Source organism: Lotus japonicus, chromosome 6 (genome assembly GCF_012489685.1).
Source record: "Lotus japonicus ecotype B-129 chromosome 6, LjGifu_v1.2".
Lineage (NCBI taxonomy): Eukaryota > Viridiplantae > Streptophyta > Magnoliopsida > Fabales > Fabaceae > Lotus > Lotus japonicus.
In genome coordinates, this window is record NC_080046.1 from 59,219,776 (window position 1) to 59,230,988 (window position 11,213).

The window sequence follows — 11,213 nt, forward strand, 5'->3', positions numbered from 1 at the left end:
CATGATATAAATGAATATAAATTCAGGCTATCCTAAGTTTCGTAAATTTCTATAAATTATACCAAAATCTTGTTTAGAATGCCTTCAAACGCATGGATTTCTACAAACTATACTAAAATCTGGTTTAAAAAAATACAAAAGCGGAAGTAGAACAATAGAAAAAACATTACGTCTTCAACAATGATTCGTTAAAGGGTCTATGCAAAAATTTGTAAACTTTTGGATCAAAACACACAAAATATGTGAAATTTAAGAATCCATGATTGAATTACGAACAAAGGATAAACTGAAATAGCACAAACCATCAATCACAACATGATAAACTCTTCTTCACGTAACATCATCTTACGACATACCTCTGTCATGATCGTGACATGTGACAGAGGTAGAAATAACAGCTATCAAATCTCTGCGTGTCCATGGTAGCTTTGTGGACCCTCAGCACCAAATCAACTCCCTTTTCTTAGAATTAGCGTTAAATAAATAATAAGATAAATTAAGATAAAATCAAGAAATAAACAACCTAAATCCTAATCAAATCTAAACTTTAAAAAGGTACTAAATAAAGATAGATAAAAACTACCAAAATCTAGCAAATCACAATAAAAAACTCATAAAATCCTGAATTAAATAAAAATATGAAAATTCAATAAATATACCATAAAAATTCATTTATACTCTAAATGTAACTAAAAAATAAAATAAAATATTTCATGAAATTAAAATTAAATAAATAATAAATAAGGATAGATAAAAACTATCAAAATCTAGCAAATCACAATAAAAACTCATAAAATCCTACATTAATTAAAAATTCGAAAATTCAATAAAAATTAATTATTATACTCTATAAATAAATGTAAAATAAAATAAAATATTTCCTGGAAGTAAAATTAAATAAATAATAAGATAAAATTAAGAAATAAACAACCTAAATTCTAATCAAATCTAAAATTTAAAAAGGTACTAAATAAAGATAGATAAAAACTACAAAGTCTAGCAAATCACAATAAAAACTCATAAAATCCTGAATTAATTAAAAATCTGAAAATTTAAGAAAATTTAATTAATATACTCTAATAGTGAATCTAAAATAAAATAAAGTATTTTCTGGATTTAAAATAAATGATAAGATAAATTAAAATAAAATTAAGAAATTAACAACCTAAATCCCAATCAAATCTAATATTAAAAATGGTATTAAATAAAGATAGATAAAAACTATCAAAATCTAGCAAATCACAATAAAAACTCATAAAATCCTACATTAATTAAAAATTCGAAAATTCAATAAAAATTAATTATTATACTTTATAAATAAATGTAAAATAAAATAAAATATTTCCTGGAAGTAAAATCTAAAAATAAATTAAAAATAAATTAAAAGACCAAATCTTATCTTTTAAAATAATATCAATCAATTATTTTAGAATATATAAAATTAAAACATATATCAATTGAAAATTATATCCTCTAACAAATTGACACGTGGAATAATTTTTATGAGAATTAATCTGGGAGCGACACGTCACTAACTTGGCCTGTGGGAGCGACACGTCATGCTAGAAGTTGTTCTTTTTTCTAATATATATAGATAGATATTGATATTGATATTGATTTTGTATAAAATAATTAAAACGATAAAGATAAACCCTGGTTGGTAGTGTCACAGAGTAAACCCTGCTTCACAGAATCGATTCGACGCAGATGGAGTTGTGCACGGCGATTCCACCGTCGCGTTGTTCAGTTCCGCCACCAAGCTTCTCTGCTCCGCCCACACTTCATGGAAGATTCCGCCATTCTTTCCCAACCACAACCTCAGTTCCCCTTCCGCGCTTCACCCTGTGCTGCTCCTCCACAATCAAAGGTGAGCTAGTACTACCCAACTCCAACACGATTATCATCAGATTCTAAACCTTTAATTGTTGCGTTGGTTCAATTTCTCATGAAACAGGCGGAGGAGGAGGAAGGTTGCAGTTGCGGTTGCGGTTGAGACCCCGTGTAGCAACCAACGAAGGCAGTTTATGCGAAGTGTTGGATGATAGCCGAATGATTCGAGTGTGTGACAAGCTGATTGGGGTTTTCATGGTGGATAAGCCCACTCCAACGGATTGGAGAAGGTTGTTAGCTTTCAGCAGAGAATGGGAAACCATCAGGCCCCATTTCTTCACGCGGTGTCATGATAGAGCGGTTGAGGAAGCCGATCCCGCCATGAAGGAGAAGCTGCTTCGCTTAGCGAGAAAGCTTAAAGAGGTCTCGTTTAATCCGCATTTTGCTATGTTGTGTTGTGTTTGATAAAACATGAATAGGAAGTGTGATAGGTAGTGTTAGGGTCACAGGGTGAGGCATGATAGGAAATGATATGAGTTATGTTTTATGTTTTGTGGGGATTAGAAGTAGAACGAAATAGGAGATATGGTAAAAAAAAGTGATACATTTTGATACGATTAGGTTTTGTTTGTGTGCCGGGCGCCACATAAGATGGTTGCTGAGATACATTAATTGGAAGATGAGAAATAGGGATTGAGATGGTGCTGAGATAGTATGATGATTGGAAAAATGAAAAATGGAACCGAGATGATGCTAATTTTCTGAGGCGTTATCTTGTACAGGTTGATGAGGATGTGCAGAGACACAATGGTCTTCTAGAAGTGATTAATCAGAATTCTTCAGAAATTAGTGAGATAGTCTCCAAGCGTCGTAAGGATTTTACAAAAGAATTCTTCGTGCACCTTCACACAGTAGCTGAGTCCTACTATGACAATGTGGAAAAGCAAACTGGTGAGGCTTAATTTCGCTAGCTTTTAGTAACATAAGTTTATGTTTCAAATGACTTTTTGGATTTAGGATGCAATATCTTACTGAATTTTTGTCAGTTGGTTCTCTTGTCTAGCGAATCATCAAAACATATTCATCCAGTTGGAAAAATTGTTGGTCTTCTTTCTTTCTATGAGTATAATAATGGGATAGTGGTGTTTTCTATGGCTACCCTCACATGTTAAATTTATGATCTATAGCTATAGGGAACAAAGTATTAATTTTGTGGAGGAAAAGTATAAATTGAAGCCTAACATAAATAAGATCTTAATTACGAAAACATCAGGATATCATTGAAGTTATGGGTGGAATTTTGATAGCCTTAGAACACATACAGCCATGGTGCGTGTTACACGTTACATGTTAATAAATGTGCTAGTTTATTTGGTTAGTTCCTACTTGCATTATTTATTGATTTGGCATTTTGAAACCTGTGTTTCTTTACGTGACAAGGGCTGGCAAAGCTTGGGAACACATGCTTGGCTGCTGTACAAGCCTATGATGCTGCTACTGAAAGCATTGAACAGCTAAATGCTGCAGAGCTGAAATTCCAAGATATTATCAACTCTCCCTCACTTGATGCTGCCTGCAGGAAGATAGACAACTTGGCTGAAAAAAAGGAACTTGATTCGACACTGGTGTTGATGATCACCAAAGCTTGGTCAGCTGCTAAGGAGTCAAATATGATGAAAGATGAGGTAAATTGATGGTGACCTCAGCTTCTTTTTTTCTATGTTCCTATTTAATTTAAAGAATGTATAGGCTAAGAAGTTTTAGATGATTATTATAACTTCCAAGTAGATTCTTTTAGCTGCAATACACACTGTGGAGGAAGGACAAGTGGATAAGGTCCTTGTTTTCACTTTCATTTTCCAATAAATAGATGACTGCATGGTATAATAATAATCCCCTTTACTAGTGCAGAGTTATGACCGAATGTATAGCGCTATGCAATGTAATTCATTTCCTCATCTATGATTTTTTTTCCTTTCCATTTTTTGAAAGGAGAGATTGCATATTTGAGGGAATATAAGAATCAAACGAGTCATACTCACATGTTTAAATCAAATTTCGAGGGAATGTGTGATATGAATCCCCTGCTCATGAGTTATCCTAGTTGTTAAAATTCTTTCATATGAAATACAATGCTTTGAAAAAATTTACACCATGTTTGATAATATTACAAAATATGACTATACTGCTCAAGAACTACACAGTTAACATATTTTCGTATAAAATATGATGCTCTGAAATAATTTGCACCATCTTTGATATCATTATAAAAAAAACTAGTACCTCTTGATTGAATCTAATTATGGGAGGTCCAATTTGACCTCATGTAATAAACCTACTCATTCAGATTTATATCCTAATTAGGTAGATATTTTATGTAATATGTTTTCTTTCATAATTTCTTTGCAGGTAAAAGATATCCTCTATTATTTATATAAGACTGCAGTTGGAAATCTTCAGAGACTCGTTCCAAAAGAGGTTCGGATAATCAAGTATATTATTCAAATTGAAGATCCTGAAGAGCAACTGGGTGCCCTTAAAGATGCATTTACCCCTGGAGAAGAACTTGAAGGAAAGGATGTGGATAATTTGTACACGTATGTATTACTAGTCAAAATATAAATTATCTTGAAATAGAATTCAATATCATTAACTTTTTCTTAATATCATTTTTTAGGACTCCAGAGAAGCTTCACACATGGATAAAGACTGTACTGGATGCTTATCATCTAAGCCAAGAAGGTACCGTCATTAGGGAAGCAAGAGATCTGTTGAATCCACAGGTCATCCAAAAACTGGAGATGATAAAAAAGCTTGTTGAAAAGAACTTCATGTGAATATGAGTATAGAAAACATGCTAAGGTGGTTTCCTACTCTCAATCATAATAATGGGCATGAGGTTCTTGATCACCATCAACTTCAAGCGCTGGTTTTCAATAACACTGCTCTAATGTCTTGTCTATATTCTGGCTGCAAATTTTTTTCAACCATGACATAAGTTAAATTAGGAAACAAAACTAGACAGCTAGTATAGTTGTAGAATGAAAAGTTAGGTTACCTTTGTTCTTTTTTTTTTGGTTACAAGGTTACCTTTGTTTTAGTTACACTAGGAGTTTGAAAATTGAGAATAGGGGGTTGTGTTCTTTGCATGTATGAGAGGAAAATATTGTATGGCAGGTTGGCCATCCAACAAATGGCCTGACCCTTTGTAGGGTCTATTATGTTGTCATATGTTTGTAGATAAAATATATATTTGCAGATTTGTTTTATCATTTTTGTAGGGTCAAATTTGTAATTTTAAATTCATGGTTATTATATGTATCTGAATGCTGAACAAATGAACTCAGTAGTAAAATTACAGTGGTTTCATTCTTGTTTGAGAAATAGTTTTCAATGTTTGGAAGTTAAAACATAATTCATAATTTAACTTGTTTGATAGTGTTTTTTTTTGAATTTTTAAATCTTTATCCACATATTATTATGTTAAATAATACTCTAATGATCTTTCTGCTGTACCAAAAAAAAAACTCTAATGCTATCCTGATCATTTGAGTTTTTCCCTCCAATTTTTCTTTAATTTGATGGAGTTTTGTTTATTCCAATTAAATTATCTTTTTTATGAACTTTAGCTTGGTGTACTAGGCTTAAAGACATCTCGTATTGAAAATTTTGTTTGGTAAGTGTCGAATTCTTTGTGGTTTATTCTGCCCTCTCTTATTTATTCTACTCCTCCACAGGAATGGTAGGGATGTAGTTGAGTGTATGGTAAATGTAAGATCATAAAAACTAACTTAATTTTGTAAGATATTTGATATTTACAAGGTATATAAAAGATTTTTTTTTATGGAAAGTACTTCATTCATAAAATCAAAGAGAATACAGCGTCCAGTGCCAGCAAGCCACCATGCAGGTGGCTCCTTCAACAGCAGGGTTAGAGCGTGAAGATAAAAACTTCGTAGCCGCATACATACACTCACCATGGTGATCTCTAATCACTAAGCCCAAGCCTTGGCCATTCTCCCCGAACCATCCTGCATCAATATTGATTCTCAGTGCTCCTTCCCGCGGTTTAATCCACCCTTTCTCAAAATTCATGGTCTCCTGATTTTGTCTTCCCTCTCTTGCAGGTCTTCTTTCATTAGCTTCTGTCCAATCCCTAAGCACTTCATATGCCATGTTAGTGACCACCCCCACATCAGCTAGCCCACCATGAAAAAGAATTTCATTTCGATGCTTCCACAGAGCCCACACCAGCATCACTACCCGCGTCAAGAGTTCTGCATCTCCATTGAGCAATAAACCTAAGATCCAGCCCCGGAAGGACGACAATGTTGATGATCGAAGATTCAACACCGCGAACCAAAAACGCTGCGTCCATTCACATTGCAGAAACAGACGATCAAGAGTTTTAGAGGCACCATCTGCATTACAGAGAACACAACTATCATGGAGCAGGACACCCCTTCTAGCTAAATTACGTTTACATGGTAGTCTGTTAGCCGCTGCTCTGTACAAGAAGTGCCTGACTTTATTTGGGACCTGTAGTTGCCAAACCTTTTTCCATGGGAAAGCACTCGATGGCCCAGCCTCCATTGCCAACTTCTGCAGCTGCAGCTCTGTATACAAGGATTTAACATAATAATTACCATCCTCACACCATCACCATCTCAATTCGTCTCTCATTCCAGACTAGCTCAAGGGGATGCTTAAAATAGCACAGCTTTCTGAAACAGAAAACAGAACGGACCACTGGTTCATTTCATTTTCTCACCAACCCGGCAAACCCCCCAAACACTAAGTATTATAGATAAATACACCACATTTCATGAAATGGATAAAATCAATAAAGAAAGAAAAGAATTGTTCCTTTTTTTACATGGAGGGCTAAGCGTCAATAGAAGAAAACGCTATCTAAGGACAGAAACATAGAACAAAACCTCCAACGTATTCTGAGAAATCAAACTATGACATTCTCTACAGACAAAAAGTCCACAAGGTGGGTGAAAATAGTCAGCCAGAGTTCCTTTCTAATTCTTAAAATAAAAAATAATAGTAACATCGGCGATCTATTATATTTCCACCCTAAGTTGATAAAGGAACATCAAATAATAAAGTGGAGTATGTTTGCCTGTGTTCCTCTTTAAAATTACAAATTCTATAAATTGAGCAATTAACACCTAAAGTGAGTAAAATTCAGTTCTAAGAATTAATAAAAAAAAAAATATCAAATAATCATGATAGAGAGAAATGACACCCCAAAACTGATATTCAGCTCACCCCAAAATTCAAAGCCTTGGCCAAGTTGAGAATCCCCCACTTTTCCGATTATGTACTACTAGCTACTACCATGTTAATTACTTAATTTTTCGGGTGCCACACTGTTTATTCCTGATCGATTGGCCTGCTTTGCATTTTATATGGAGACACAAACCACCTGAATAGCCATAGTACACTGTACACCCCAAACGTTTTCTCATTGCCTCAACCCTCAACAAGGCAATAATAATTTGACCCCAAAATTAGCCAACAGCATTTCTAGCAGAGTGCAAGGGAGGCAATGGAAAAGGGAAAAATTGGTAGCGCAGGTTCAAGTTCCACTAACGAATATTGTGGCAGGCATTAAGGAATGGATGAATAGGTAGGACAAATTATACAGCTAGCCAGCCTAATAGGAATGGATATATATAGGAATGAGCCAAATTACCGTACCACCTACCAACCTCTTTTGATTTTGGACATGGTTGATGAACCTGAGGTATTAATTTGGATAATCAAGCTTTAGATTTGGACAATATTTCTTTCCCTTGATCTTTTGCATGGCCAAATAATGAAAGGTTAAATTGACTAGATGTCTAGGTGTATGCTTATGTACTTATAGAGTTTATATATATAAGTCCTGCATTCTGATGAACAATAATGACAAATTTTGAATTATACTACTATACATAAACACACACCAACTTAATTTCTTCATTAATTAATTACAGACTTGTGGTTTTTTCATTTAATTACATGCAGCATGCATGCATGAATAACCACTAATTAACAAGTATACAATATTTCTTCCTACTGCTACTAAAATTAGTCTCTGTGCCCAAATGTGAAAACTAACAGTTAATCAAATAACAACCCGCCCACCCTTAAATCCCTACGTTTTTCCAAGCGCCATGCCAGCACGTACTAAAAGACAAAAATAGCAAATTTTTGGGATCTGTTCAATGGTTTTAAATGATTGTGAAACTACCAAGAAACCCTACGAAATTCCAAAAATAGCCTCATTGCTTTAATACCATCACTCTCCAACCAACCTCGCCGTACTTATCTCAGTGACGGCGGCGGCAATTACTCGACCCGCCGCATCTCAAACCACCAGTACCTCCGATTCACAGGCTCAGATCGGGTCTCCACCGACATGAATCGGAGGAAGATGTTTGGGGGGCAAGGGGAGAGGTAGGTCAGTCTCCTTCTCTTTACCAACCAACCTCGCCGTACTTATCTCTGTGACGGCGGCGGCAACCATCTCAAACTACCTCCGATTCGCAGGCTCAGATCGAAATCGAAGGGGATTGGGGGGAAAGAGAAGGGGTGGGTGAGAAAGGGAGAGGTAGGTTAGTTTCCTTCTCTTTACCAAGAACCTGTGTTTGGTTTCACATTTCATTGTGTTGTGATCCATTATTATCACATAAACATCATAATTTTTTCACATTTGCTAATGAACAGGAAACACTGGAACTGGAACCTGAGGGGATACAGGAAATCCTTGGCCGCGTAATTGCAATGGCCAAGGAGTTTGATAAAAGTGGTGCCTCTGCCTCAGAGGTATTAAATTAACTGTATTGTTATATTATATGAATCAAGCTAGCTGAGTCTTCTATTCCTATATGTCGTAGCCTTGGTTGGGGTCGTGTTCTTCAACATTTTGAAAACCTATGCTAATTGCATGAAGTCCATGAACTAGTCATTGTTATAGTGTGTAGAATCTTCAATCTTATGGCTGTTGTGACTTTTCTGGCTAAAAGCCAACTAGGTGCTGTTTCTGGGACTGTGGTAGAGCTTTGGGTAATTTATTATAGTGGATTGCTGTAGTTTTTCTCTGTTCTGTATGATTTAGATCCTGTGAAGTGATGCTTCTTGGAAGCTTCTAATCTGTCTTGGGTGACGTTTTCATGTTTATGGCTATTGCTGCCTTTGTCACTTGTTTTTGTAGCCTGGGGTTCAAGTTTTTGCTGCTGCGCTCAGGGTTATTCTTTACAGACTTTTGGGCTGCACTTTGAGGTCTGTGGAATCAGTATTGGTGGTGGTCTCTTAGGTGCTGCTGCGTGGCTGTAGTAGTGTGCCTTGTCCTTGGAGTATATCTTGGGGTTATGCTGCTACTGTGTTCCGTTTCTTGTGGCTTTCCTGCTTGCTTTTCTTTTAGCTCCCTTTTGCTGTTTTATTTGTCCTGAGTCCTGACTCTTGTTTTGCTTTCTCTTTTTGTCTCTTTTTTGTTAGCTTACTTGGTAGAATCTATGTTCCCAACTCCCTTTAGACTGTTTTCTTTTTTGTTAACTTAAGCATTGTGTTACTTTTACAATTCTACTACCATTTTTGTAGGTTATTGGAACAAATCATTTTAAGGAAGGCTTGAGCATGGACGCCCTGGACCTTATGGATGTTGAAAAGGAGTTTGGGGTTGAAATTCCTCATGAGCAGTTTGTTAACCTGACTTGTTGGGCTGACGTGGCCAAGTACATTGTCTCCGAAGCTGCTAAGAGAAATGTGGAAAAGCCCTGAGTGGAGAGATGAATTTTCTTGACTTGCTATGATTGCAGTAAAACTTGGTAGTCTTTAATTTCTGTTGCATCAGCTTATCTGGTTGAGATGCTAGTACTAATATTGCTTTGCTTCAGGAGATATAAGTAGTCAAAACTTGGTAGTCTTTTATTTCTGTTGCATCAGCTTATCTGGTTGAGATGCTAATACAGAGTATTAAATTTTCTTGACTTGCTATGATTGCAGTAAAACTTGCAACAGAAATAAAAGACTACCAAGTTTTACTTGAACCCCAGGCTACAAAAACAAGTGACAAAGGCAGCAAGCAGCAATAGCCATAAACATGAAAACGTCACCCAAGACAGATTAGAAGCTTCCAAGAAGCATCACTTCACAGGATCTAAACCATACAGAACAGAGAAAAACTACAGCAATCCACTATAATAAATTACCCAAAGCTCTACCACAGTACCAATTTAGTCCAAATGACTTAAATATATCATTTTAAGGATTAAATAATAAAATTGACAAAAAAGGATTAAATAATATTTTATTTTTTTTGAAACCTAAATAGTAACTTTTTTGGTCTTTAATTTGAGTATCTATAAAAAAAATAAAAAGCTTAAACAGTAACCCAAAAAATCGGAGTAAATAAAAGCGTGTTTTAAGAAACTGTTTTAACAGTTTTTTTAAAGGAGAAAAGAAGAAGAAAATGTTGATTTTGTCCCTGTAGAATAGCTCAAGTGGTAGGAGCTAGGGACATATGGGCTGGGTAGGGGAAGGTTCATGGATCGATTTCGTCTGCAATTTATCTTTCCGATGTACTAAAACGAAAATGTTGATTTTATTGCCAATTCGAGATTATGTAGGCTCATCAATGGGTGAATTCAAATATAGGGTTGAGAGCCTTCAACATAGTAAAATTATGCTTTCTTCTTCTTATAACTTCCCATCTTATCCATTCCTTTCTAATTTAAGTATTTAAAACCCATGTATTCACTTAGAACTTTACAACTTCCGATTTTTAAGAGATTTAACCTAAATTGTCCCGGTGTAAAATAATCGAATCTTATTAGTGCAACGTTAATTAGGACTGTGTGTGTTTCACGTATTAGAATGCTCCTTTTGCAGAGTCTTCTTAATTTTTTTTTTGAAACTCTCTTCTTAATTAGGTATTGAAGTGATCCAAGTGAACGCTAAAGATGAGCGCATGCAATGCACTTTTGCAGAGTCTTCTTAATTCTGAATATTCTGGGAATATGATGAAACTAGTTTCTGTTTGAACTTAGAATAACTACGAGCTCTCTTATGATCATTCATTCATGTGTGCATCACCTGTTTAAATCTACTTCTACTTATCTAATTTTGGAGATAATAGAAGCACTATATAAAACTATTCATGGTCCTGCTAATTTTACTTGCATGCTTTTGAGAATGGTTACTTGGGTGAGTTTCTATAATTTACATAGAAATGGAACATGATGTTCACTATTATAGTAACTAATTACTTTAAACCAAAGCAGATTCCATATATATCCCACATCTGATTTTCCACTTGAATTGAGACAGTTCAGCTTGACACACCTCTAAATAATAATTTGACTATGTAATGAGCCATCATACTCTATATG

The 11,213-nt window shown here is 35.1% G+C and overlaps 2 protein-coding genes and 1 long non-coding RNA gene across 5 annotated transcripts; 2 read left to right on the plus strand and 1 right to left on the minus strand.

The window, feature by feature from the left end:
* The first annotated feature begins 1,637 nt into the window (after nucleotides 1-1,637).
* Nucleotides 1,638-5,214, plus strand: LOC130726098 (uncharacterized protein At4g37920). The gene is made up of 6 exons (XM_057577325.1): nucleotides 1,638-1,867; nucleotides 1,955-2,253; nucleotides 2,613-2,781; nucleotides 3,271-3,515; nucleotides 4,240-4,427; nucleotides 4,508-5,214. Exons 1-6 carry the CDS (start codon nucleotides 1,708-1,710, stop codon nucleotides 4,665-4,667), a joined length of 1,221 nt encoding a protein of 406 aa, XP_057433308.1. The 5' UTR covers nucleotides 1,638-1,707; the 3' UTR covers nucleotides 4,668-5,214.
* Nucleotides 5,215-5,697: 483 nt separating this feature from the next.
* LOC130725663 (uncharacterized) lies at nucleotides 5,698-6,423 on the minus strand. The gene has a single exon (XM_057576872.1). It carries the CDS (start codon nucleotides 6,421-6,423, stop codon nucleotides 5,698-5,700), a length of 726 nt encoding a protein of 241 aa, XP_057432855.1.
* Nucleotides 6,424-8,021: 1,598 nt separating this feature from the next.
* On the plus strand, nucleotides 8,022-11,023 carry LOC130723841 (uncharacterized). Of its 3 annotated transcripts, XR_009014366.1 has the most exons (4): nucleotides 8,024-8,438; nucleotides 8,551-8,649; nucleotides 9,424-9,650; nucleotides 10,755-11,023. It is a non-coding gene; the product is annotated as an uncharacterized LOC130723841 (long non-coding RNA). The 3 variants fall into 3 exon arrangements; XR_009014364.1 differs by lacking the exon at nucleotides 10,755-11,023 and having other exon boundaries at nucleotides 8,022-8,434; nucleotides 9,424-9,812; XR_009014365.1 differs by lacking the exon at nucleotides 10,755-11,023 and having other exon boundaries at nucleotides 8,023-8,438; nucleotides 9,424-9,812.
* The last annotated feature ends 190 nt before the right edge of the window (nucleotides 11,024-11,213 follow it).

Coding starts and splice junctions, on each gene's coding strand:
- LOC130726098 (XM_057577325.1), top strand. CDS start 1,708: ATGGAGTTGTGCACGGCGATTCCACCGTCGCGTTGTTCAGTTCCGCCA. Junction 3,516..4,239: donor CAAATATGATGAAAGATGAG/GTAAATTGATGG, acceptor ATTTCTTTGCAG/GTAAAAGATATCCTCTATTA. Junction 4,428..4,507: donor GATGTGGATAATTTGTACAC/GTATGTATTACT, acceptor ATCATTTTTTAG/GACTCCAGAGAAGCTTCACA.
- LOC130725663 (XM_057576872.1), bottom strand. CDS start 6,423: ATGGAGGCTGGGCCATCGAGTGCTTTCCCATGGAAAAAGGTTTGGCAA.